At 41.3% G+C, this 22,725-nt stretch overlaps 1 protein-coding gene across 4 annotated transcripts in view; it reads right to left on the reverse strand.

Moving 5' to 3' along the window:
* The window catches only part of TAF3 (TATA-box binding protein associated factor 3), a 150,844-nt gene that overhangs the window by 44,827 nt on the left and 83,292 nt on the right, over positions 1-22,725 (reverse strand). For 2 of the 4 annotated variants that reach the window (XM_073002519.2, XM_073002518.2), the window contains exon 3: positions 3,986-5,781. In XM_073002519.2, coding sequence (XP_072858620.2) covers positions 3,986-5,781 — 1,796 coding nt within the window. The remainder of the gene's footprint in view (positions 1-3,985; positions 5,782-22,725) is intronic. The other 2 variants (XM_073002521.2, XM_073002520.2) reach the window with 1 other exon arrangement.

The raw sequence follows: 22,725 nt of genomic DNA on the forward strand, positions 1-22,725 counted from the left end.
CTATTTTTTTTAAAGGCTTATCAGCTGAGATCAGTTTAAATTTTAATTCTATCTAGGGACTCTTTCATGCAGTCTAGCTTTAAAGTTTATCTTTTGACAGGGACTTTTCACCAAGGTAACAGGAAGCTTTGTCAATGTAATCTGCCCAAGCTTATATAGCTTTCCCTATAATACAATATATTTCAGGGCTATAAAGAGTAGGCTTTTAATAGGCTGTATCATCACACTATAGTTCTAATGTTACATGGAATTATAAAAATCAGGAAACAAGAACTAGTTATGGAATGGAAAGAGAGCCATCATTCCTTTTTATTTTTCCTAAATGCAATTTAACTATTTGAGAATTTGTTCACATGTCACAGTTTCAGGTACAACCTCATCCTCTCCTACTATTGGTTAATAAGGGAATACTCTGTTTCTGGTGAATTATGCTAACACTACAGCAAATGTACAGGTGTTGATTTATGTGTAACTTCCCACGAGATAGGCATAATTCTATATCTAGGTTGTGGAGCGTAAGGAATAAAGAGATATTTGCTACCCCAAAATTTGCTCATGTGCTTTAAGTATCTATCCCTCTTTGAGAACAGAGAGGGAGTATAGAAGCAAATGGGCGTGGTGAGAAAGCAACTATCCAAATCCTCTTTTTCTACCCTTTCCCACTGAAAATAAGCCCTAACCTGAAAATTAAGCTCTAGTCTGATTTTTCAGGATGCTCGTCATATCAGCCCTAACCCAAAAATAAGCCCAAGTGAAGTGAAACCCCGCCTTCCACCCATGTGCACCCACAAGAAGATGCGATGACTCTATTTGCATAAATGTAGATAGTTGTACATGAAAATAAAATAAAACCTCCCCTGAAAATAAGCCCTAATGTGTTTTTTTGAGCAAAATTAATATAAGACCCTGTCTGATTTTCGGGGAAACACTTTATTCCAAATGCCCAGTTTTTCTCACAAACAAAATTATCTGCTCCCAAAGCACCTGAGTACCTTATAGGTAAAGGTAAAGGTTCCCCTTGACATTTATAGTCCAGTCGTGTCCGACTGCAGGGTGCGGTGCTCATCCCCATCTCCAAGCCGTAGAGTCAGTGTTTGTCCGAAAACAGTTTCCGTGGTCACGTGGCCAACGCGACTAAGACACGGAACGTCGTGACCTTCCCACTGTGGTGGTACCTATTTATCTACTTGCATTTTTAAATCCTTTCGAACGGCTAGGTTGGCAGGACGTGGGACAAGCTACGGGAGCTCACTCCATCGCGTGGATTCGATCTTACGACGGCTGGTCTTCTAACCTTGCAGCCCAGAGGCTTCTGTGGTTTAACCCGCAGCGCCACCACATCCCTTTTGGGTACCTTATAGCTAGGTCAAAACTTCCTCTCTTCTCCCCAGGGCCTCTTTTTTCACTGAGAATTCACATGATCTACTCCACAGAGAGAAAGCATGCGCATCTCTGAAATCAGAGGCAAGAGGAACAGATGAAGAGAGCCCCAACAGTGTGGGTCACCTATCACCAATCCAACCCCATTCTGACAATTCAACAAGGCCACCTAGCAATTTTAGTGATGGCAATATGGTAAGAAATAATTTTCTGCAGATATGAGGGCATAGTCTGTCAGCTTACTGGAATAACTCAAGAGTATAAGAGGTCACGCTATCAGAAGAAAATTACTCACAGCCTCCAATTATAAATGTGAACAATGCTCATTAACTCCTTTAAAAAAATTCTCTGTTTCTTGGGGTGGGGGACTTAACACTAACCATATGATTTTAATTTCAAATATTCCTTTCAAGGGCTAGAAGCCTTTTTTTAAAATTTCCTATTAAAGCCTCGTGATGCAGTGGTTACACTTCAGTATTGAAGCAAAAACTCATGACCCGGGTTCAGTCCCAAGAAAATGGCTCGAGATTCACTCAACCTTCTATCCTTCTGAGGACAGTAAATTGAGCACCCAGCTTGCTTGGGGGGGGCACAATGTGCAGCCTGCATAATTAAATTGTAAACCATTGAGAGAGAGCTTTAAGTGCTACGGGGAGGTATACAAAACAGCACACTTTGATGGGGTTTTTTTGCATTATTATTTCATTCTCGTACCTCACTATAATTTTGGCACAATGAAATTAATTTCTGAACAATACGTTATTAATGGGTGGGGGAAAATTGTGGCTTGCCATCTGTTGCTGGACTACAGGTCTCAAGGTCCCTGAACCAAGGGACGTGATGCCTCAGGCGCCACAGAGCTATGGGTGTTGCAGAAAAAAAAATGTAGACGCTCCACAATTCATGGCCGGATGTCTCTCCCATTAAAAGTAAGTTGCACAATGGGAGCTGCAGACTCAGGGCAAAGGTGTAGGTTTCAGAATCCACCTCTGCGTCCACCAATCTTGTTAGGCAAAGGATTACCAGTGAATCAGGAACAGAGGGGCCTGGCACATATATCTAGCCATGATTTTTGGAACCCTTATTCTCCATGCCCACTCTGCAACTTCCATCACTCTGTGCTGCCCAGCCTAATGAAGACGTCTGTGAAGTTGTAAGCTATCATATGCTGGTCATTTTTAAAGTGATGTAGCAAACATATCATCCACCCTTGCCTTCAGAATGTATACAATGACCCATAGATTATTTTCTTCTTTTTTGTTGTCTATGGAAAGTGTAGGTCTAATTAATGGAGCCTCTTTATTTACAAAAAGGAGTAGCAGTACAACAATGGAAAAGCTCCTTTCAGTGGTTCCTTGAGATATGGTGCTAGGCCAGTGAAAAAATGATAGATTTCTTACCTTTGTTCCCCCAGTAAAATAGTGGAACACACAGATAATGGTTGAAATCCTGTTGCATTCTTATGCATGTGGAAGACAACTGGCATAGTATTCAGTCACTTCTGGTGGGCAATTGACAAGACCCCTCTGGGATTCCTGGGGGTGCACCAAGCCAGTAGGTGTGACTGTGGACACCCACTAAGAATTCCAGCAGCTACTTGTGAATTGCTAGCTAGCAGTTACTGAATGTTAATGCTTTTTCACCTTCGGCAGGTGCAACAAAGCTACAGGGTTTCAGGCAATATTGTAAACTGCACTCAGACTCGAAAAGCAGTCTTGAGATGGGTGAAGTGGAGACAATAACTGGAAATGTAGACATTGTGTAAATGTAAGGTTAAAACCAAATGTTATTCCAAACTGGAGTACATTAATTGAATCAATGGAATTTCAAGTGTCGGCACAGGTAGTTCCATTAATTCAATTCAATGAGACTATTCCAACTGGATCTGAAACCTAAATGAGAGATTTGCTGATGTTTAAAGCACTTATAACTTATATTCTTGTTTTGTGTTTCTGAGATTCTTTGAAGATACTCTTTTTTTTATTATTGTCTTAGAATACTAAACGAGCTGGAAGAAAACCAACATTGTTTCATTAGGTCTTTCTCCCTCCCCTGCAGCCCCTTCCCAAAGCTAATGAGAAGGGTTCTTCAAGTCTGAAATGCAGATTCTGAGCTCACATAAGGGGAAGCAGGAATCATTTTGTCTCTTTCTCTCTTTTGGACAGGTGCAGCTCCCCATCAGAAAAAAAATTAGATTTTGCCTTAAATTTTAAACAAAGTTAAAGATTCCCCTTGACATTTAGTCCAGTTGTGTCTGACTCTAGGGTGCAGTGCTCATCCCCATCTCCAAGCCATAGACAGTTTCCGTGGTCACGTGGCCAGTGTGACTAGACACGGAATGTCATGACCTTCCCACCGAGGTGGTACCTATTTATCTACTCACATTTTACATGCTTTCAAAGTGCTAGGTTGGCAGGAGCTGGGACAAGCGACGGGAGTTTGCTCTGTCTCGTGGATTGGATCTTATGACTGCTGGTCTTCTGACCTTGCAGCCCAGAGGCTTCTGCGGTTTAACCCACAGCACCACCACGTCCCAGACATTTAAAGCATTAATCCAGTGTAATTCTATTGTAGAGAAGAAAGCTGAGCAATATCCCTCCCTTACCAATGGGCTTACTTTTTCGTGTTTGTGTTTCTCTTTCTCCTTCTCTTTCTTCTCCTTTTCCTTCTTTTCCTTTTCCTTTTCCTTCTTCTCTTTCTCTTTCTCCTTCTCCCTCTCTTTCTTCTTCTTCTTCTCCTTTTTGTCTTTCTTCTTCTCTTTGGGCTTCTCTTTCTCTTCAAAGAGTTTATCCGGGAGCACCGAGGAGAGAGGCGTCAGCAGGGATGGTAATTTCATGGCAGCCGGGGTACTGAACAAAGGCAAAGGCAGGTCTTTGGGAGGCAGGAGAAGAGAAGCAGCCTTCATCTTTTCTTTCTTCTCCTTAACCTTCTCTTTGTCTTTCTTCTCTTTATCTTTCTTCCCTTTCTCTTTATCCTTCTTCTTATCTTTATGCTTCTCGCGGTCTTTTTTGGTACTGCCGTCTTTTACCTTCACTTTGGGATCCTCGTCGAAGTCTTTCATTTTGAACCTGTAGGGATCCAAGTCATCGTCTCGGATCAGGTCCTTCCACGGAAATTTCATGTCTTTACCTCCTTCCCTGTCTTTGCTTTTCTCTTTGTTCTTCTCTCTGTTCTTTTCCTTGTCCTTTTGTTTCTCTTTCTTTTTCATTTTTGTCTTCAGTTCTTTTTTCAGTTTCTTTTTCACTTCAACGGAGGAGGCCAGCTTAGTTTTCTCCTCGTAAACTTTGAGCAAAGGCTCCGGAGTTGGTGGAGAAGCAGAAGGAGAAGAGAAATAAGGGTAGCTTGCAGGTAAGTTGGCAGGAGTACCCATGTTTGCTTTTCGAATGACCTCATCTATTGAGTCATCCATTGTCCATGAAATGTCAGAACTTGACGTTCCACCAGAAGGAGGAAGTGGGGTGTTTCCCATTTTATTTGTGCTACCAGTGGCCGACACAGACGTTTTCAGTACTGGAGTCTCTGAAACCGAAAGTCTTTTAGGACTGGTAAAAATATCCCCCTCTGATTCTGTCCCTGAAGAAAACTCAAATGGATCAGGGTCCCTCTCAGCACATGCACGGGCAATTACAGCGTCAATGGAATCATCGATTGTCTTATCAGCCACTGCTACTTTCTTTGCTGGATTCTCGTTGGGTTTCCCGGGGTCAACAGGGGGTGGCCCTTGTTTTACTTGGATATTCTCTTTGCCCATCTTTTCACTTAATGCTGCTAAGGGGGTTCTACTGGGTGCCTCCTGCTTAATTGGTACTTGAGGAACATGAGCTGGAACTTTTGGACTTTTAGGGCTTCTGGGGCTCTTGGCCCGGCCTGGTGATTTTTTCTCTTTGGTTCCAGTTTTTGGTGAGTGAATGGGACTTCCAATAACTGCCGGAGAAAGGGAGACTTTGGGTGTTTTTGGTGTTTTAGATTTCTGCCCTGGAGAGCTTGTTTTCACTTTTGTTTTAGGGGTAAATGGTCTTGGTTCCAATGGTTTAGAAACTGGCAACTGTGATTTTGCAATGGGAGCCAGTATGGGTGGTTCAGGAGAGGGGGGAACCAGTTCAGCACTGTCCTGAACACACACGGGAGAAAGCATTGGTGGCACTTTCTGGGCATTTATTGAACTAAGAGGCTCACGTAGCTCTGCCATCCCCTCTATTGCCTCTCCTTTAATACTAGCAATTTTCGGCCGCTTCACAGCAGGCATTTCCTCCAGTTCTGGGCTTGCCAGTGGTCTCTTGCTTAAGTAATTTTCATCATTAACAGCCTCATCCTCTTCCATCTCTCCTTCCTCCTCCAAAGGAACCTGCATGGCTTCTGCTGAGGTTCCTCCTTCAGTAGGTACCTGTTCTTCCTCTTCCTCTGTTTTAGAAACAAACAAGAAAAGGCAAAATTATTGGCATATCCAAAAAAGCAAAACATTCTGCATGGAAGTCACCAGAAACAAATTGAAATAGGCTAGATGAGTTATTTTAATAAATGAATAAAAATTAAAAAGGCATTTCACTCATTAAAGGTAATAGATACATACAACAGATATGGACAATAGATGAATTGCATTTAATGTTCTTGCTTAACACTCATTTCTTTCTCTCTCTCTTTCTTTCTTTTATGAATAATTATTAGTCTCAGGTCCATAAACAACGTGCCCACTGCCAACCTTTCACTCAGCAGGCTAGGCTGTTCCCTTTGACAACAGTGCCATGATGACATTGGCATTCATCTACGGTGCCAACTGGAGCCAAAGAGAATGCTCCCCCATTCCATGGCTCTGTACCTGTTCCATTGGAGCAAACAACACAAACAGAGGATGGATAAAAGATAACATGTGATAGATTTGTACAAAAAGACCAAGGAAATGTTCTCCAACAAATCTGTTTAAAGACAATATAGTTTGCCATGTGCTGCTGGTTATTTGGCATCAAATGCCTCTTGAGAAGAGCTACCTTTTGCTCACTTCCAGGTTAGTAGGGGATTTTTTTGTTTTTAAATCAACACAGCTACATGTTTCAACCAGAGAAATATTTTCCAATTCCTCTACTGTTGCATAATGTCTGCACTTCCATTTACCCTAGCTTTATAACAAACATCCTTTCTTAGGAATACAGGAGCTGCGAGTACACGATTCTCTTCCCCTTGCTTATATAGGGGCCCTCATTTATCCTCTTTTACCTGGCTGCTTTTGAAGCTCCCTAATAGAAATAAGTTTAAAAACCAAATAAAAGCGACCTGGAGATGCTGTGGGTAGAGAAAACAGAGACAATCCAGAATTACTTAGCTGGAGGGCAGGATGGACTGTTGTTTTCTTACCAAATATTTTTTAAAGCAAAATATAATTTTGAAACTGTTCAAAGTCTGTCTTTAGTCTGAATCCAACTTAAAGAATCTCATTTGGAAGAGTTGGCTTTCAGGCTTTGGGAGGGGACATTTCTTTCCCCTAAAATGTGTCAATGCCCCAATTTAGGAGAGTTCAGCCGAGAGCCCTAGGCTGAAGCATGAATTTGTGCCAGCATCACAAATTAAGTAAAAATGAGCGAACAAGTCAAGCTTTCGCCAAGGCCCAGAGGATTTACAGCAGCCTGTCCAGAGTGGAGACTTTGCCCGAGGATAAAACCTTAGCCTTCTGTGAAAAAACAGAAAAGTGTTAGGCAGTTCAGTTTTGCTTGGATGGACATGCACATTTCTGTCTCTTAAAAAAAGTATATGGAGGGAGTGTAAATCACTCTTGACTGAATCGGCACCTGTTAGAAATAGACTGGACCACAGGTCTTAATGCTCTAGGCTTTACAAATTTGGTTTAATCACTAGCTGATCTGGCATGGGAATTGAACATGTTCTCCTTCCCTATAATGGCATGAATTAAATCAGGAATGCATAGAATTGGCAAATATTCCAAATTCAGAAGCTTTATCACTATGTTAGGGACACTGGCCAAAGGTAGAGCTGGAAAAAATATATGGATATTCTTTCCCTTCCCGCATCAAATTCCAAGAGCTGACACAACTGTGACATCTCCAGTCCAAGATATCATCCCTGAGCAACTCCAAATACAAAACAAAGCACTGTGTATAGCATAACATAGTGATGCCTTCCTATCAGTCATATAAGAAGAATATTATGAATATCTCATTATTAAACATTCTCCAAGGCATATATCAAACCTGGAAGGGACTGCAGACAACTCTGGTGGGCCCAGAAGCCTCTTGGAGCTACATAGACTGGAAAAAAGCAAACACACGCCAGCTAAAAAAGACAAGGCCAGCATGAAAAAACATAACTGAGTGTAGGGAGGTTCCCCTCCAACGAAAAAAATAAAATAATTTTAAAAAAAAGCTGGGGAGGGGGAATGTGCCCTCCTGGGACAAGATTCCACCCACTTCTTCACCTTTCATTCTTCATTGGTAATACGGGAATAACTCTATGACCCACATTGCAGGGCTGTTAAAAGAAGGGGAGAAAGAATCTCTGACGTACTTTGAGCACTCCCATGGCAACACATGAAAGCTTTGGTTTACTGTGCTTATGGAGGCAGTGGGGAAGTCTGTAGAGTTGGTCATTTTTTGAGAGCAAAATATCTACCTCTAATTGTTAAGCACTGTGTCATATTGATGGTGAAACGGATAAGCTGCACTGTTCTGTGACAGATGGGACCGCAGGATAGAGATGAGCACCACGCTACAGAGACTACTGGGTGAGTGAGACCTGTGAGACAGACAGACTGAACTCGACCCTAAATATAAATCTGCTACAGATCATCATTAAAATAAAATAAATCCAACTGGTATGAGGATTTAGACTGGGAACTGGAAATGTGCAGTTCCCACCTACAGCCTCCTATCTCCCCAAAACTATTTTTCAAAACTCTAAATTTGAGAGTGTTGAAAATGTTTCCCATATTCCTTGATAGCAACCTTTACAATAACCACCTAAGGCAGAGCTAGCATTATCACCACAATATCTGGTAGGAAGCAAGGGGTGGGAGGGGTGCTAAGGTTGAGAGTTTGCCTAAAATTCCTTATGACATTAGATGTATGGTTTTTTTAAGGGATCACGGAGTGATGCATGAGTTTAAAAATTATATTTTATTAACATGAAACTTTTAAAAAACAAAATACTTTTTTAAAGACCGAAAGAGCCACCAGCCTCGGCACACTTCTCAAACATACCAGCAGCTTCCCAGTTCCCTCTACAAAATTCCCCTTTTTCTTGCAATCTACTAGGAAAATTTTTTCTTGCAATCTACCAGGAAACAAAAACACATCAGCAAGAAACTGCAAACCTGAGTAGGCTTTCTAAGATCTTTGGAACAGCCCGTCTCCCTCCACCCACCTGTACCTCAGCAATAATAAATCAGGCTTCTTGGACCAAATAACTCAGAAAAGTATATGCACTAGTTTCCTTGTTTAAACATATTTCATTTTTTCCCTGTTAAAAATGAAATTATTAGCAAAGACAAGGTAATTAGGCAGTGACAACTTGCACGCTGCAGCCGATCAATAACAGGGGTATATTAACTAGGCTGACAGTTGTGTGGTGCTGATGGGTTGTAAATGGTTTTGAGACTGACCTGCAAAAAAAAAACACAGCGTTTCCCTAACATTCTGCACAATAAAGAGAGAGCCCTAAAATGCTATATAAGCAAGCTAACCTGAAATGACACCTAGTATTATAAATAGCCTAATCTATATGTTAATATGGTTGTATCACATAACTGCAGCAAGACTAAGATAACAATGTGACTTTGGGGTTTCTATGGCTACCACCCTGAGCGAATGGGCTGGAAAGTGCCTCGCTGCTGACACCACACAAGCTTCGGCGAGGGCTTCTCTTTGGTTATTTATGATATGATTTATGATAACGACAACATCTCCCATTTTCTCTCCTTGTCAGATACAATAAATTGCCATCGTTAATCACTGCTCTTGGTTCAGGCCCGATTACAATAGTATAATAGGGGCACAGCTATGGTAATAGTGTGCATTAAGGTGAGATTTCTCACACCCGCTCGTTCCTGATAAAAGAAATATGAATTCGGAGATCACCCAAGACAATGTCACTATCTGGAGTATTTCAATAATCTTTCTTCTGAGTGCTTCTGGGTTAGACATTTCTGGGCCATCTAAGATTCTCTCCCGATCCTCAGAGTATGTTTGAGATTATGCTTTGTGCATAGAACACCGGAAATCCATGCAGCATTTACACTTCTTGTGCAATACCCCTGGAGTGTGGGAGTGCATTTGTGGGAGTATATGGGCGGGCGGGCTGGTAAATAGCTTTTTCACTCTTTTTTTTTTACCTATTTAATATTGTGGGTAATCTCAGACTATTCTCAAGAATGACAATATCTTTGTTAGAAACAACCCACGTCTCGTTTTAAGACATATTGTAAATCCACTTTACTAAACACAAGGAAGCAATAAATCAATCTGTCTTGTCCTGTCCCTTTCTCCACTATAATCTGGCCACCAGAGAAGAGCACAGGGAATGGTATAAGAACCTTCTGAATGAAGGAGACCAAGGAAAGGTTAGGACACACCACTCACTCAGAAAACAGTGAAGCCCCATTCACAGGTAGAAAACACAAACAAGGGATGCAGTGAATGACCATGCAGTATTAGCCAACGTTTCACCTTTACAAGCAGCTTATATAACGTTTATATTGGACCTAGTTCTTAACAGAGAGGGCAAAGGTACTTCTGGGCTGTACCACTTCAGGACACAAGGCCTCACCTGAATGAGGGGAGGATTCCCAGCAGAGGAAACCAGCTCATCAGTGAGAAGGTTAGACTAAAAACTCCTCCTGTTGACAATTTAATCTGATATGGAATACTGAGCTAGTGCCCAACGGCTAATACAATAGAACTTTCCTCCCTTCTCCCCTCTAGATAACTAGCAACTAAACCGATATTCATATTGAAATGGGTGTCTTCTATGGCATAACAGGGTTTCTCAGACCTTTGGAGTGGGTTTTAAGGAGCACAGAAGGGGAGGATCACCCTTCCAGCTCTGTTAACACAAGTAACTCCATCAATGGAAGTCCTCTTCTTATTCTAGTTTCAGCAGGGCATTTTCTTTGTAGAGTGGAGCATCCTAGTATGTGACACACATCCCCAACCTGGTCTGAAGTGGCTGAGTCAAAACACAGACTTACCATCTCAAAGATAATGAGATCCTTAAGTTATATTCTTCTGTTCCAGTATTTTATACACAACAGGTCCCAACCTGTTGTGTATAAAATAAACTGAACTAAATAGGATAAATATGCCACATCACTGATCGCTCTTTTGAGAACTATTAATCGACAGTCCAAAAAACAGTGAGAGGTAAACTCATTATTGTTCCAAGAAACTTAAAACTAACATTTTTTTAAAAAAAAAAGGCACATGAATTCTTATTTCTATTAGCTGCAGAACTAAGAGTTTCTTGGAATGAGAAGGAGGCCAGTAAAGAAGTACTAAAACAAATCAATAAAACCAAGAAGTTAAAGAAAATACAGTATATAAAATACAGAAAGCTAGATTACTTTGGTCATATGATGGAAAACAAAAACTGGAGATGCTGACAATTGATAATTCACGGTAAAATGAAGGAAAACATCATCTTGGTTGAAGAATAGTCTGGGCCAGTGGTGTCGAACTGTGGCCCTCCAGATGTTCTTGGCCTTCAACTCCCAGAAATCCTGGCCAGCAGAGGTGGTGGTGAAGGCTTCTGGGAGTTGAAGTCCAAGAACATCTGGAGGGCCACAGTTCGACACCACTGGTCTGGGCGCAACTTCATGGCTTACAGCTGCCATGTCAAAATGCAGAATAGCCTGCTGATGTCCAACCTTTAATGGGAAAAGAAAAAGCAGCAGCAATTGTTGGATAACTGTGGGAAGCAGAAATATCAAACACTATGGGGAAACGGCAGGTTCTGAGAGATGAGAATTCTCAGCCTAACTCCAATTGGTAGCACAGCTAAAGTAGATTCGCTGAATCAACTGCGGAATAGTAAAGTTTATTCTAGCTAGAAGTAGCTGCTGGGTTTAGGCCCTCATAACAAACCAAAATTACACCAATTTGATCTAGTTAACCAAGTGACATTTTGGGGCTGGGTTCCTGTGTGGGCAAATCTTCCAATTATGGTCTCAGCAAGTGTCTATTAGGTTCAAATTCCCATTTCTAAAGGACTAACATGAATTAACTGAGTTGTAGTCCTAGAACGAGCTGGAATTTTTAGCATATATACATTACTGAAACAGCGACGTGTACATTGGCTTGAGCATGTCATGAGAATGGCTGATGGTCAGATTCCAAAAGATCTCCTGTATGGAGAATTAGTGCAGGGAAATTGCCCCAGAGGGAGACCACAGCTGCGATACAAGGATATCTGCAAGCGGGGTCTGAAGGCCTTAGGAATGGACCCGGACATATGGGAAACCTTGATATCTGAGCGTTCAGCCTGGAGGGAGACGGTGCAGGACAGCCTCTCCCAATTTGAAGAGACCCTTGTCCAGCAGGCTGAGGCAAAGAGGCAGTCCCGAACCCAGCAAAATAAGGGAGATGGACAGGGGCAGATTGGATTTGTCTTCAGTGTGGAAGGAATGGTCACTCTCGAATTGGCCTTCTCAGCCACACTAGATGCTGTTCCAAGTCCTCCATACAGTCTTTCGAGACTGAAGGATGTCTAATGTAATGTAAATATTGAAACCAATGATTCAATGCAGACTTGTTTTGTCAATATAAAACACACACACACACACACACACACAAAAGTAGCCTTTGCAGGGCAAGGACATGTCTTTCTTGATGCTATTCCCTAAAGTGCTATAAAAGAAGTATAAGTATGACAAAAGGATTCCAAGTGTTGCCTAGTTGCATTTACCTCACTAGGATATATCTGCCATACTTATATCCTGAACAGACTTGTTCCTTCCAAATCAAAAAAGTTCTGAAAAGACGACAAATCACAGTGTAGCTCTCAAAGGTTCATACAGGAATGTATGTTGAGTGTGTGACAACAAGTGGTTTGTGTAGGGTTATCACACTGCTGAGAAACATACCAGAATCATTATGGGTTATGATATTAACATATTGATTGATTCAATGCCATGTATAAAAACAAGCTAATATAGCACAATACTCTCTCTGTTCTCAACTGCAGGCTATATCTGATCCTTTGGAAACCCAAGGTGGCTCATTTCTAATTTTTCCAATCTTTCTTTCCTATTTTCAAAAGGTGATACCTTCAATATCCTTGCAAAGAAACATAAACTCATCTAAGACAGATGGGAACTACTTTGGAATCCCTACTTTTCATTATATGACACCTCATGAGAAGAGAAGACTCCCTGGAAAAGACCCTGATTTTGGGAAAGTATGAGGGCAAGAGGAGAAGGGGACGACAGAGGACGAGATGGCTGGACAGTGTCATCGAAGCAATCAACATGAATTTGACCCAACTCCGGGAGGCAGTGGAAAACAGGAGGGCCTGGCGTGCTCTGGTCCATGGGGTCACAAAGAGTCGGACATGACTAAACAACTAAACAGCAACAACTTAGGCCCAACTCATCAGATGATAGGAAACTTGAATCTGTCATCAAAATGACACTTGGTAAGGATAGGACTCAGTTCTAACGCAGTTTTCAGGGTGCTTGTAAATACACCTGCAAATGCATACCTTTGTATTTTTAGGAGTGGACTTGCACTATTTTAGGTAGAAAGATAAATAAATTGTGTGTGATATCATCATGGGTGTTGTCTCCATATATTTCAAGAATAGAGATTCTACATGTCTTACCAAACACTATATATCTTACATTTTCCAAGGCATATACCTTACATTATCTGAAAGATTTTTGTAAGCATCTTCTCCTATACATAAGATGTGCCTAACAAGGAAACACTCCTTTCTGGCTGCTTCCACTGGAAACTGCTAATGATGCCACACTTAACCCAAACTCTTATTAGATGTTCCCATTCCAAACCAATGCCAGGGAGCATGGTAAAAGAGGCAGCGTGAATAAAATTGCACACTACATCCCTGACAGGTGTTGCTACAAATTGTCACAAAAAGACAAATTGCTTCTGAACAGACACCACATGTTTTGCCCCTACTAAACAAACTGAAGATACTTAAAAAAAAAAAAATCAATACAGGTGCTTTGCTTCTGGCACATTGCATCACAGAGAGGTATTCATAGCTCAGTTAGCCAAGTATCTTTTGGCACAGAGTAGACAAAATTTAGGCTGAACGAGACCAGAAGAGAGTCAACTATAAAAGTAGAACTGCTGCTGTAGAGATCAGGTTCTTGTTCCTCAACTCTTAATGGATCACTAAAATTAGAACATTTTGATCATCATAGGAAGGTAGCAGCATCATTCCCACAGCCCCCGAAAGAAGGACATAGATTCTTAAGGCAAATCAGAAGAATCCAGGAGCAGCAAGTCATTTTCTGGAAATCAGTGGAGTGTTGGTCTCCAGAGAACAGTACAAAGTACTGTAGCTAAGTGGAACAGAAGTCGCCATTTTAAGAAGCAAAACAGGAAACAAAGAAAATATTACTTAAAATTGGACAACCAATTGTCAGATCTGCTTTGATTTGAATTCCTGCATTGAGCAGGGGGGTTGGAATCGATAGCCTAACAGGACCTTCCAACTCAGTTATTCTATGATTCTATAATTCTAAAAGAATAGATAGGATTTGGTGAGGCGTGTACAGAAATACAGGAAACAGCTTTATATCGAGTAAAACAATTCATTGATCTCGTCGTGGATTGTGCTCTATCTAGGCCAGCAGAAATAACAGCTTTCCAGAGTTTCAGGAGGGAAATCTTCCTGTCTTTACTCAGAGATCATTGGTATTCCCTGGTGGTTTCCCCTCCTACTGATAATCAGGCTCAATTTTGTCTAGATTCAGAGGTCAGACAAAATTAAGAGTGTTCAGAGTAGTACCCTGCACTCTGTCTATCCACACATACTATCCTTCAAGTGGCAGGGAAACACACATTAGTCTGACTATTTAGATACAGTGGACCCTCAACTTACAGACTTTTCGAGTTACAGACTTCTCTGGCCGCAAAATTTAGATTTGATTTGCAGCTGGAGAATTGACTTGCAGATCAGGAAAAAACAAAAACGGAACAAAAACGGAACAAAAATGGCCGGTTATGGGATTAATCGGTTTTCAATGCATTGTAGGTCCATGGAGACTCGACCTACAGACTTTTCAACCTGCAGCCACCGTTCCAATACGAATTAATTCCGTAAGTAGAGGGTCCACTATAAGCCACAGAAGAAGAGAATCTTGAGATCCTGGCTTGTTCAATGAACTGGGCAGGTTAGGATCTGTCCTTCATTAGTGATAAACTTCAGAATCACCCTGAAAAACTGAAACCTTCCCATGTTGTTTCTGAGAGTCTAGAAAGCCCAGTGTGAACTTGGGAGTGTGTGAAACAATCTTACTCTTCCCTATATTTTAGACTGCAAATGACTGGATAGTTCAGTGAGTTGGGTACCTGGTTGCAGAGGATGGGGACTGAATTCCCTGTTTTTCCTGGAAGAAAAGCCAACCTACGAGATCTTGGGCAACCTACATCATCCTACAGTGGCCCTAGAAGGCAGAACTGGTAAATCACTTCTGAATATTTTATATCTAGGAAAACCCAAGAAGTCTGAATTCACCTGATGGCACAAACTGTAATTATTATTTATCATAAAATCTCTAAAATCTAGAGGCTGAAAAGAAGGAAAGGTCCACCCTCTTACTTCATGCCAAAAGCAGCAAATCTGTTTCACACTGTTTCCAATTCTGCTAATATCTGGAATGAACTCACAGCTTCTTATAGTAGTGACCGGGTAAAATCGACAATACTGATGGCCACTTCCAGAAGATAAGCGTCACATGGGTCTGCCCCCGCCCAACTAGCAGATGTCTGTCTGTCTCTTCCTCTAAGGAGAATGACTAAGAACAGAATTTCTTACCTAGATCTGGGCATTCACATCAATAAATCTCTCTCACACACCACAATGCCAAAATCTATGGCTGCTGAGTCCTTTTTGGTCTCTCTACTTCACCAAGATTCACACCAGGTTGAATATAAGTGCATTTATATTAAACTACAAAGCACAGTTTATGTAAACAGCCCTAGAATGCCATCCTAAGAGTGGCTGGGGATAGAAGTGAGAATTTAATTTGGGCAGTTCAAAATGTAAAACATTTTTTTAACACATCTTATGGGTTCATGGTACTACTTGTAAGTAACTCAGCATGCAAGGGAGACTGGCCGATTAAGCCCAGCATAAAACACATGTTGCATTTGTTAACTGGCAGGCAGGGGCCACATCCCTCCCTGTTTTTTAAAGCATGCAGTTTTAAGAGGGTAAAACCTTCAGCTTTGAAAAGAAAAAGTTCTCCTCGTTCAGCAAGAACTCAGGCCCTTTTCTCTGTCACATTTTGACTCTGGCTACCCTCTCCTCTGCTTTGGCATCTCCTTCCAAGAACTCCCCATCTGCTGACCCGAGAAGGAACAGAGTAGGCGAGGCATCATCAGATAGCATGATCTTCTCTGCAGCTCCGCAATAGCACCTCTCAGGCGGCACTCAACGGCCATTTGAAACTGGAGAGGAGAGCCCTACTCTCTCTCTCTCTCTCTCTGCTTCAAAACGCTGCTGTCAGCACCCCTAGAAGAGGGCTACGAGAACACCAGGGCAGCAATCACGCTGAGTAATAGTTCTGCGGGTAGTTTTCTCACTCAAGCGAGCAGTGAAATTTAGAGGGCATGAGAAAAATTAAAACCACATCCACTTGAAGGCCTCTCGGTGCTTAGGGTGACCTTACGTTTTTGTTAGAAGAGGGCTACCGAAATCAGCTGCTTCTCCTTGCAGAACCTCATGCATCAGTGCTGTGCCTTCTAATAAATCTTTCCTCTCAAGTCTGGGAACAGGAAACACAGCAATAGGATGGAGCCAAAAGCCTGGTCTGGAAAGAAACCAAACCTTGGAGGTCAAGGGCGCCCGTCACCTAGAAATGCTATTTTCCAGAAATATCATCTGACTTTTTTTTTTCATTATTAAAAAGTTCCCTCGGTTCACTAATTATGTGTATTAAATTGGCACATGAGTAGTACTAATACATAAAAGCACACTCTGTTCAGATGGCACACCTGTGATGCAGCAGGCATCTTAGCTTTCCCTCTTGAGTCAGAGAGAAATTGAGAAGGCAGAGGATGCAGCTTTTATTAGTGCAATAAAAATTCCATGTTTTATTTCTAAAACCTGTTGACCTATTTCATGTTTAGGAACTGACACTCTGGAGCAATTTTGGATATTACACTGAAATATAAATGAACAGTTCCCTTTCTCTGCACTCCGCTGATGTGCCCATTCTTGAATTTATAATAATCATAATAATCTTAGAACGGCAGAGCTGGAAGGCACCCTCTGGATCATCCAGTCCATCCCCTCTCAAGGAGGCACAGTGGGGAATTGAACTCCTAACCTCTGGCTTAACATCCATAGACCTAAAACACTGAGATATCAATTTCCTGCTCCATTTTATTTCATCATTACCAAATAGTGAAAAGATGGGGTAGAAACAAGAACCCACCCACTCCAATAAATAAACCCAAAACGGATAGCTTTAACTCCATAACTGCCAGCTATTTAAAACGAAAATATGATAATAAACATAAGAAAGAGAAAAAAAAGAGGTGCAAAGGTTGAGGTGGGCAACATAGAGAAAAACATTCACTTCAAACACAGCCTTTTTCTATCTACAGCCAAGCCTGGCCCCTTGTGCTCCAAACGACCTTGAGAAATACAGGGGAGAAAAAGTATCTCAGGACCTGGGGCTCTAAAACTATTTTAGAATGAGCTTTGAATAATTGTCCTACAATATGAGTTTCCTGATTAATTGCTTAAGATAAGGTCTCCTTTTCCTTGCTGGCCTCCAGTGACTCCCTCCACTTCCCATAATCACTTGTGTTTCGTTACACTCCCCTGCCCCCCCAACACGCACACACACACACACATGGAATGGCTGAGGGAGAAAAAAAATGAGATACACAATTCCATTACTTGAGGATTAGCCAAAAGATAACCCTACGTATTCCATTACTGACCATTATTTGAGTAATTATGCAATCAAATTGAGTCAGTTTGAAAGATATCCTAATTGTTTTCCAAGCTCTGCATCCAACTAAGTTGCACCCATCAACAACACAAAACTACATCCAGATTGCCAAGGAGAAATTAAAAGCAGTTTACTCTTCAGAATGCTGCTTAGACTAAGCTACATACAACTCAGCTATATACAACAGAGTGTTAAGGAAACTAGCCCAACTAAAGGTCATGTCTGATATTACCCAATATGGTGTGGTGAATCCAGACGGGAAATTTTCAGAGGCAGTTTTTTTTTCTACATGAACACAACAGAATTAAGCTATAACATTTCTGTCAATGGGTTAGCATACACATACAAGACAAGAGATGGCCATATTACGTTAACCCAAGCCTGTGGGTTATCAAACAAGACCTGGTTCTGAAGACAAGAAAGGAAGTAGGAAAATGTCTTCTTCATGTCCGAGAAAAGCTGTGATTCTAAATATGCTTACTTGGAACTAAATCTCCATTTATATTAATAAGACTTACCTGAGTAAATGCATTTTATAAAGTGAGGTCTCAAAGGGAAGATGTGGGTAGGGACAAAAAGAGATCTAACATGCAAAGCAATGAACCTCACAGAATCAAAGACTTCTGAGTGGCAATATCTTAATAAATTGCTGCTGGGCTTATGTAGAGGTGGTTTCCCCAAAATGTAATTTGGAGACCTTAGTTTAAGGAGAAAAATGGGTATTTATCCCCCTAAGCACCTTGTTCAGCACCATAGTGAAGGTCCATAACAAATCACAGGACAATTTACTAATTGGTTCCCAAATACTACAATGTTCAAGCAGAGGGCAAGAACCTCAAGTAGAGTGGTGCCCCGCATGACGACAATAATCTGTCCCATGTGAAGCACGGATCCGGAAAACACAGGGCAGCCATTTTGTGAAGCCGACGATCAGCGGTAGAAATCGTCGTCTTGCAAACAAATGGTTCGCAAAGCACGGACCAAATCATCGTTAAGTGAAAACTGCCCATTGGAATGACTGTTTTGCGAATCGCTATAGCGATTGCAAAAAGTTTTCATTATGCAGATTCGTTTAGTGGGGTTGTCATCTTGCGAAGTACCACTGTACAGGATCACTACAAATACCTTTAATTCAAAATCTAAGTCAGTATTAAAAACATAATGACACCTCATAAAATAGCAATAGTAGCATGCAAAATTAAAAAACAAATACACTAGACGTGACTCAGTAGCCTTTGCCTTCCTCAGCAGTTACGTACTTTCACTTAGCACGTTATCCAGTAGAATGGAGCCAAACTAGTCCCTGGTTTACCAGGAAACTTGCGGTAATGAAACAAGTAGAATAGAAATGAGTCCACTGACACTGGAAAACTCAGCAGATCCTTGATCAAACATGGGTTAGAGCTTTAGCTGCAGTGGCGGAAAAGGAATCATTCATCTCTGCCACCACCTGCACAGAGCCAGCCATGTCCTCTATATTTATATAGATCCCCATGGATACTACAGGGTAAAGATAATAGTCATGTGGATAAGTACAGAGGACATCTGTTTGTCCTCCCTTTGTCTGAAGAAGTGGATTTTGATCTATAAATACTCAACCAACACAAGCCTGTTAGTATTTAAGATTCCCACAACATTTTGCATGCTCTCTCTTTTTTCTTTTCCTCTTTAATTTTTGCCAACCTGTTGCGACAGACTTGACACGGTTACTTCTTTGGAAATGTCAGCAAAGGTTAAAAGCTTCCACCGAATCATCAAGCCCTGTTTTCCAGGGGCTACACAGGTTACAATTTGAACCAGTTGATGTATGTGCATCTATGACATGACTTTATTGTGAGGAAGGCAAATCCCCAGGCTTCTCACCTGCCAATCCAGAGGACCGCTGATCAATGCAGACAGCTGGTTCAAATTCAAATCACAATCTTCTCCATCAAACATTAGAAAGATGTTATCTGAGCTGGTATGCCTTTTCCTCCAGGACCTTGCTTATGCACACATACAAGATTGATCTGGAGGTACCATGCATACTCTTCACTATGTAAAGCAAAGTCTATTACTTATATATTGCCCCACAGTGCTTAAAGCACTCTCTGGGCAGTTTGCAATTTTTATGGCTACATGTTGTCCTCCCTGCCCCCCCCCCCCCCCGGTCCCAGTGAGCTGAATACTCAATTTAGTGACCATGGAAGGATGGAAGGTTGAGTCAACTTCGAGCCAGCTATTTGAGCCTGAGATTGAACTCAGGTAATGAGCAGAGTCTTCACTGTAGTACTGCAGTTTAACCAGACTCTTCTAAGTAGGAATACTGAGCTATAAAACAAAATTCTGAGTTGGCTAATGCCGTTTATGTCTTTACTGGATCACTGAAAACATACAAGCAAAGAAAGTTTTTGGTTCTCAAGAGCAATTTTACAAGTATAGATGACATAAAATAAATGAGATAAGAGAGGATGGTAGAATCCTGTGGCCACTACTGGGCAGACAGCTAGCAAGACAAGACAGATATTCCATGTACAGCAAAAGAGTCAAGGCATTGGTTTATTATCTCTACTCTCTTTGTACGGGAAAGCCTGGTTGGGACAAATGCAGATCTGTCCACTATTCTTGGGAAATCCAATTATTTTCTGTGAAATGGCCAGGAAACACACTTATGCAAATACTCACAAAGGGTTGGTTTGTACACGTTTCATGATGTGGAAGGTCTATCTGACATGGGTGGGGGCAAGACCACATTTGCCTCTTCTGCCCACCAGGTATGTCTGCTACTCTGGTTGCCCAGAGGCTGGCATCAGGGTTACTCTATGCAAAAATCATTACGTGTAGCTGTCATAGAAAAAAGTATATTCGTGTGAGTATAACTGGTGGGCTTAGAAGTAGAAGAACAGGCATGTCTGTCAGGCAGAGTATGAAGGCACAGACTTGATATCCAGTCACACACAGACCCTGACATACCACAAAGTCTGTGAAGCCCTAAGGTGAGACAAAACTGATTGACTTTGGTTGTTGTCACTGTTCCTATGTAATTATTCTCAAAAGCTCCTTCTGTTTTCAAAAAAGTGCTTGTTTTATTTGGCTTCCTTTCTTATCTCATACATCACATTGGCTCTACCCCCCACCCCCCAACATACCGTGAGCAGGTCTGTACCTTCAAATGCCTCCAGAACTATTTGTGCTTTATTTGTTTGCTTGCTAATTCCTGGATCATCAGCCTGGGATCTTATCGGGGATGCCAACTAACGTTTTTTGTTTTAATCACATAGCTGTCTTGCTTTTAAATTAAGTTTTTTTGGGGGGTGGAAGTAGATTTATAGCCCACCTCTTGCCATAAGCCTTTGGGTGGGCACAATCTCCATATTTAATTTATCCTCAAAACATCCCTGCAAGGTAAGTTGAAATTTCCCCCCACTGTACAGACATGGAACTGAAGATTGAGATAAGGGCCTCTTTGCATAAAGCCACCCAGTGAGCAGACGCCTGAGACTGGATTAATGAACTAATTGAAATATATATTACCAAACCTCAATAGAAGCACTATGTGAAGTGTTAAATGAAAAACACTACCTCTTTTACTAAACAATAGAGACAAATCATCGAGTGATTGGGGAAAAAATATTTTAAATGCATTGCCTTAACCAAGAGACGAACAAAAGCAGGTTACAGTCGCCAGGGCTGAAAAAAAACAAAACATTTATTTAAAAATTACATAGAGGGACTTATTATAGCACAAAGCTAATTACTTAAAATTAATGTTTGTGTCAAGGAATGTGATTTCTTTTGTCTTATTCACAATGTTAATTATTCACTGTTTGTACATTATTTATTTATTTTAAATAATTGCACCTGGCCCTTCTCCTTAAAAAGGACCCAAGGCGGTTTACCTCATTGAATGACAATATTTAAAGCTAAAAACGACAAGTATACGAATATTAAAAATACCACTCCGAGAAATGGTAAACAAAGTGATACTAAAACACACTCAAAGCAGTAAGGCATAACAATCCATAATGATCCTGCACTATTCCCTGGAGACCCCCCCTCCGGGCACGCTTCAGCCCTACTCTAAAGGAGACACAGCTGCCATCAGAGGGCAAGCCAAAGGATTTTAAGCCAAACATTTGGTAGAAGGGGATGGACCCTGAGAGGGAGTAGTCTGGTTTAAGTAAAAACAGAAGGCATCAGTTGAGCTTCAGACCCTATTGCAACAAGCAGCCCAGTCATAACTTCCCATTGTGCTTTGACCTAATCTGACTTTGGACCTACTGACACGACACACGGGAGTGAAGACATGTTGTATGCCTATTCCCACATCAAGTGGTCTTGCCCAACCTGGGTTTATTATCTGAATTAAGCTTGTTCTTCACACACTGTCTCTCACTGGTGACAGGTAGTTTCATGGAAATATTAAAAGCACAGGGGAACAAAACAGAATTTCTCTATGGTATAAACCAAGAACCATGGGACAGAACTACTTCAAGGTTTCTCTCCTGAAATCTGAAGAAAATGAGAGAGAACTGGGTGTCTGAGTGCGTATAACACCTCAAACCAGTTCTTTAAGTGACTGTATACTGTGGTTTCAGAGAGGTATCAAAAGCAAAGGGAGACAACATAGCATATCACTATGGTATAAACCAAGAGTCATGGGACAGAACTAAAAATCCCTAAAACCAATTTCTTTGAGATATATCCAGAGGTATAAGCAGACATTTTGAATAATAATTCACAAAAGTTCATCCATCCAAAGTATTTCCGTGCATGCATGAAGGGAAGTGTTGCCAATTTTAACTTCTGATAGCAGCCCCCGAAAGCTTAAGGAACACATTCCGGAGAGTTTCCTGACTATTTCTGTCGGCTTTCTGACTGGGTTGCCATTCTGGAGGTGGACCACTGAAGCCCTCTCCTAGGTACACGTGACAGATCCCACACGAGCTTTTGGGCCACAACCAACGAAAAACTGCAAAGAGAATTAACAAACCAGACACATAAATATAAAACATTTCCCATAAGCAGATTGCCTTTTGAGCATTTTTAAAAGACACAGAAGACTTTATCCACGGACTCTACAAATCTAGTAATTTTGGAGATGGGTTGTGGATGAGTGTTTTGCACACTTCTTGAAGGTACTGAAGGAGTGCTGGAGGAAGGGAGGGAGAAGAGATTTATGGCACAGAGCATGAACTGTGGATATTCTCATGAAT

This window comes from Pogona vitticeps, chromosome 5 (assembly GCF_051106095.1).
Source record: "Pogona vitticeps strain Pit_001003342236 chromosome 5, PviZW2.1, whole genome shotgun sequence".
In the NCBI taxonomy this organism is placed as follows: Eukaryota; Metazoa; Chordata; class Lepidosauria; order Squamata; family Agamidae; genus Pogona; species Pogona vitticeps.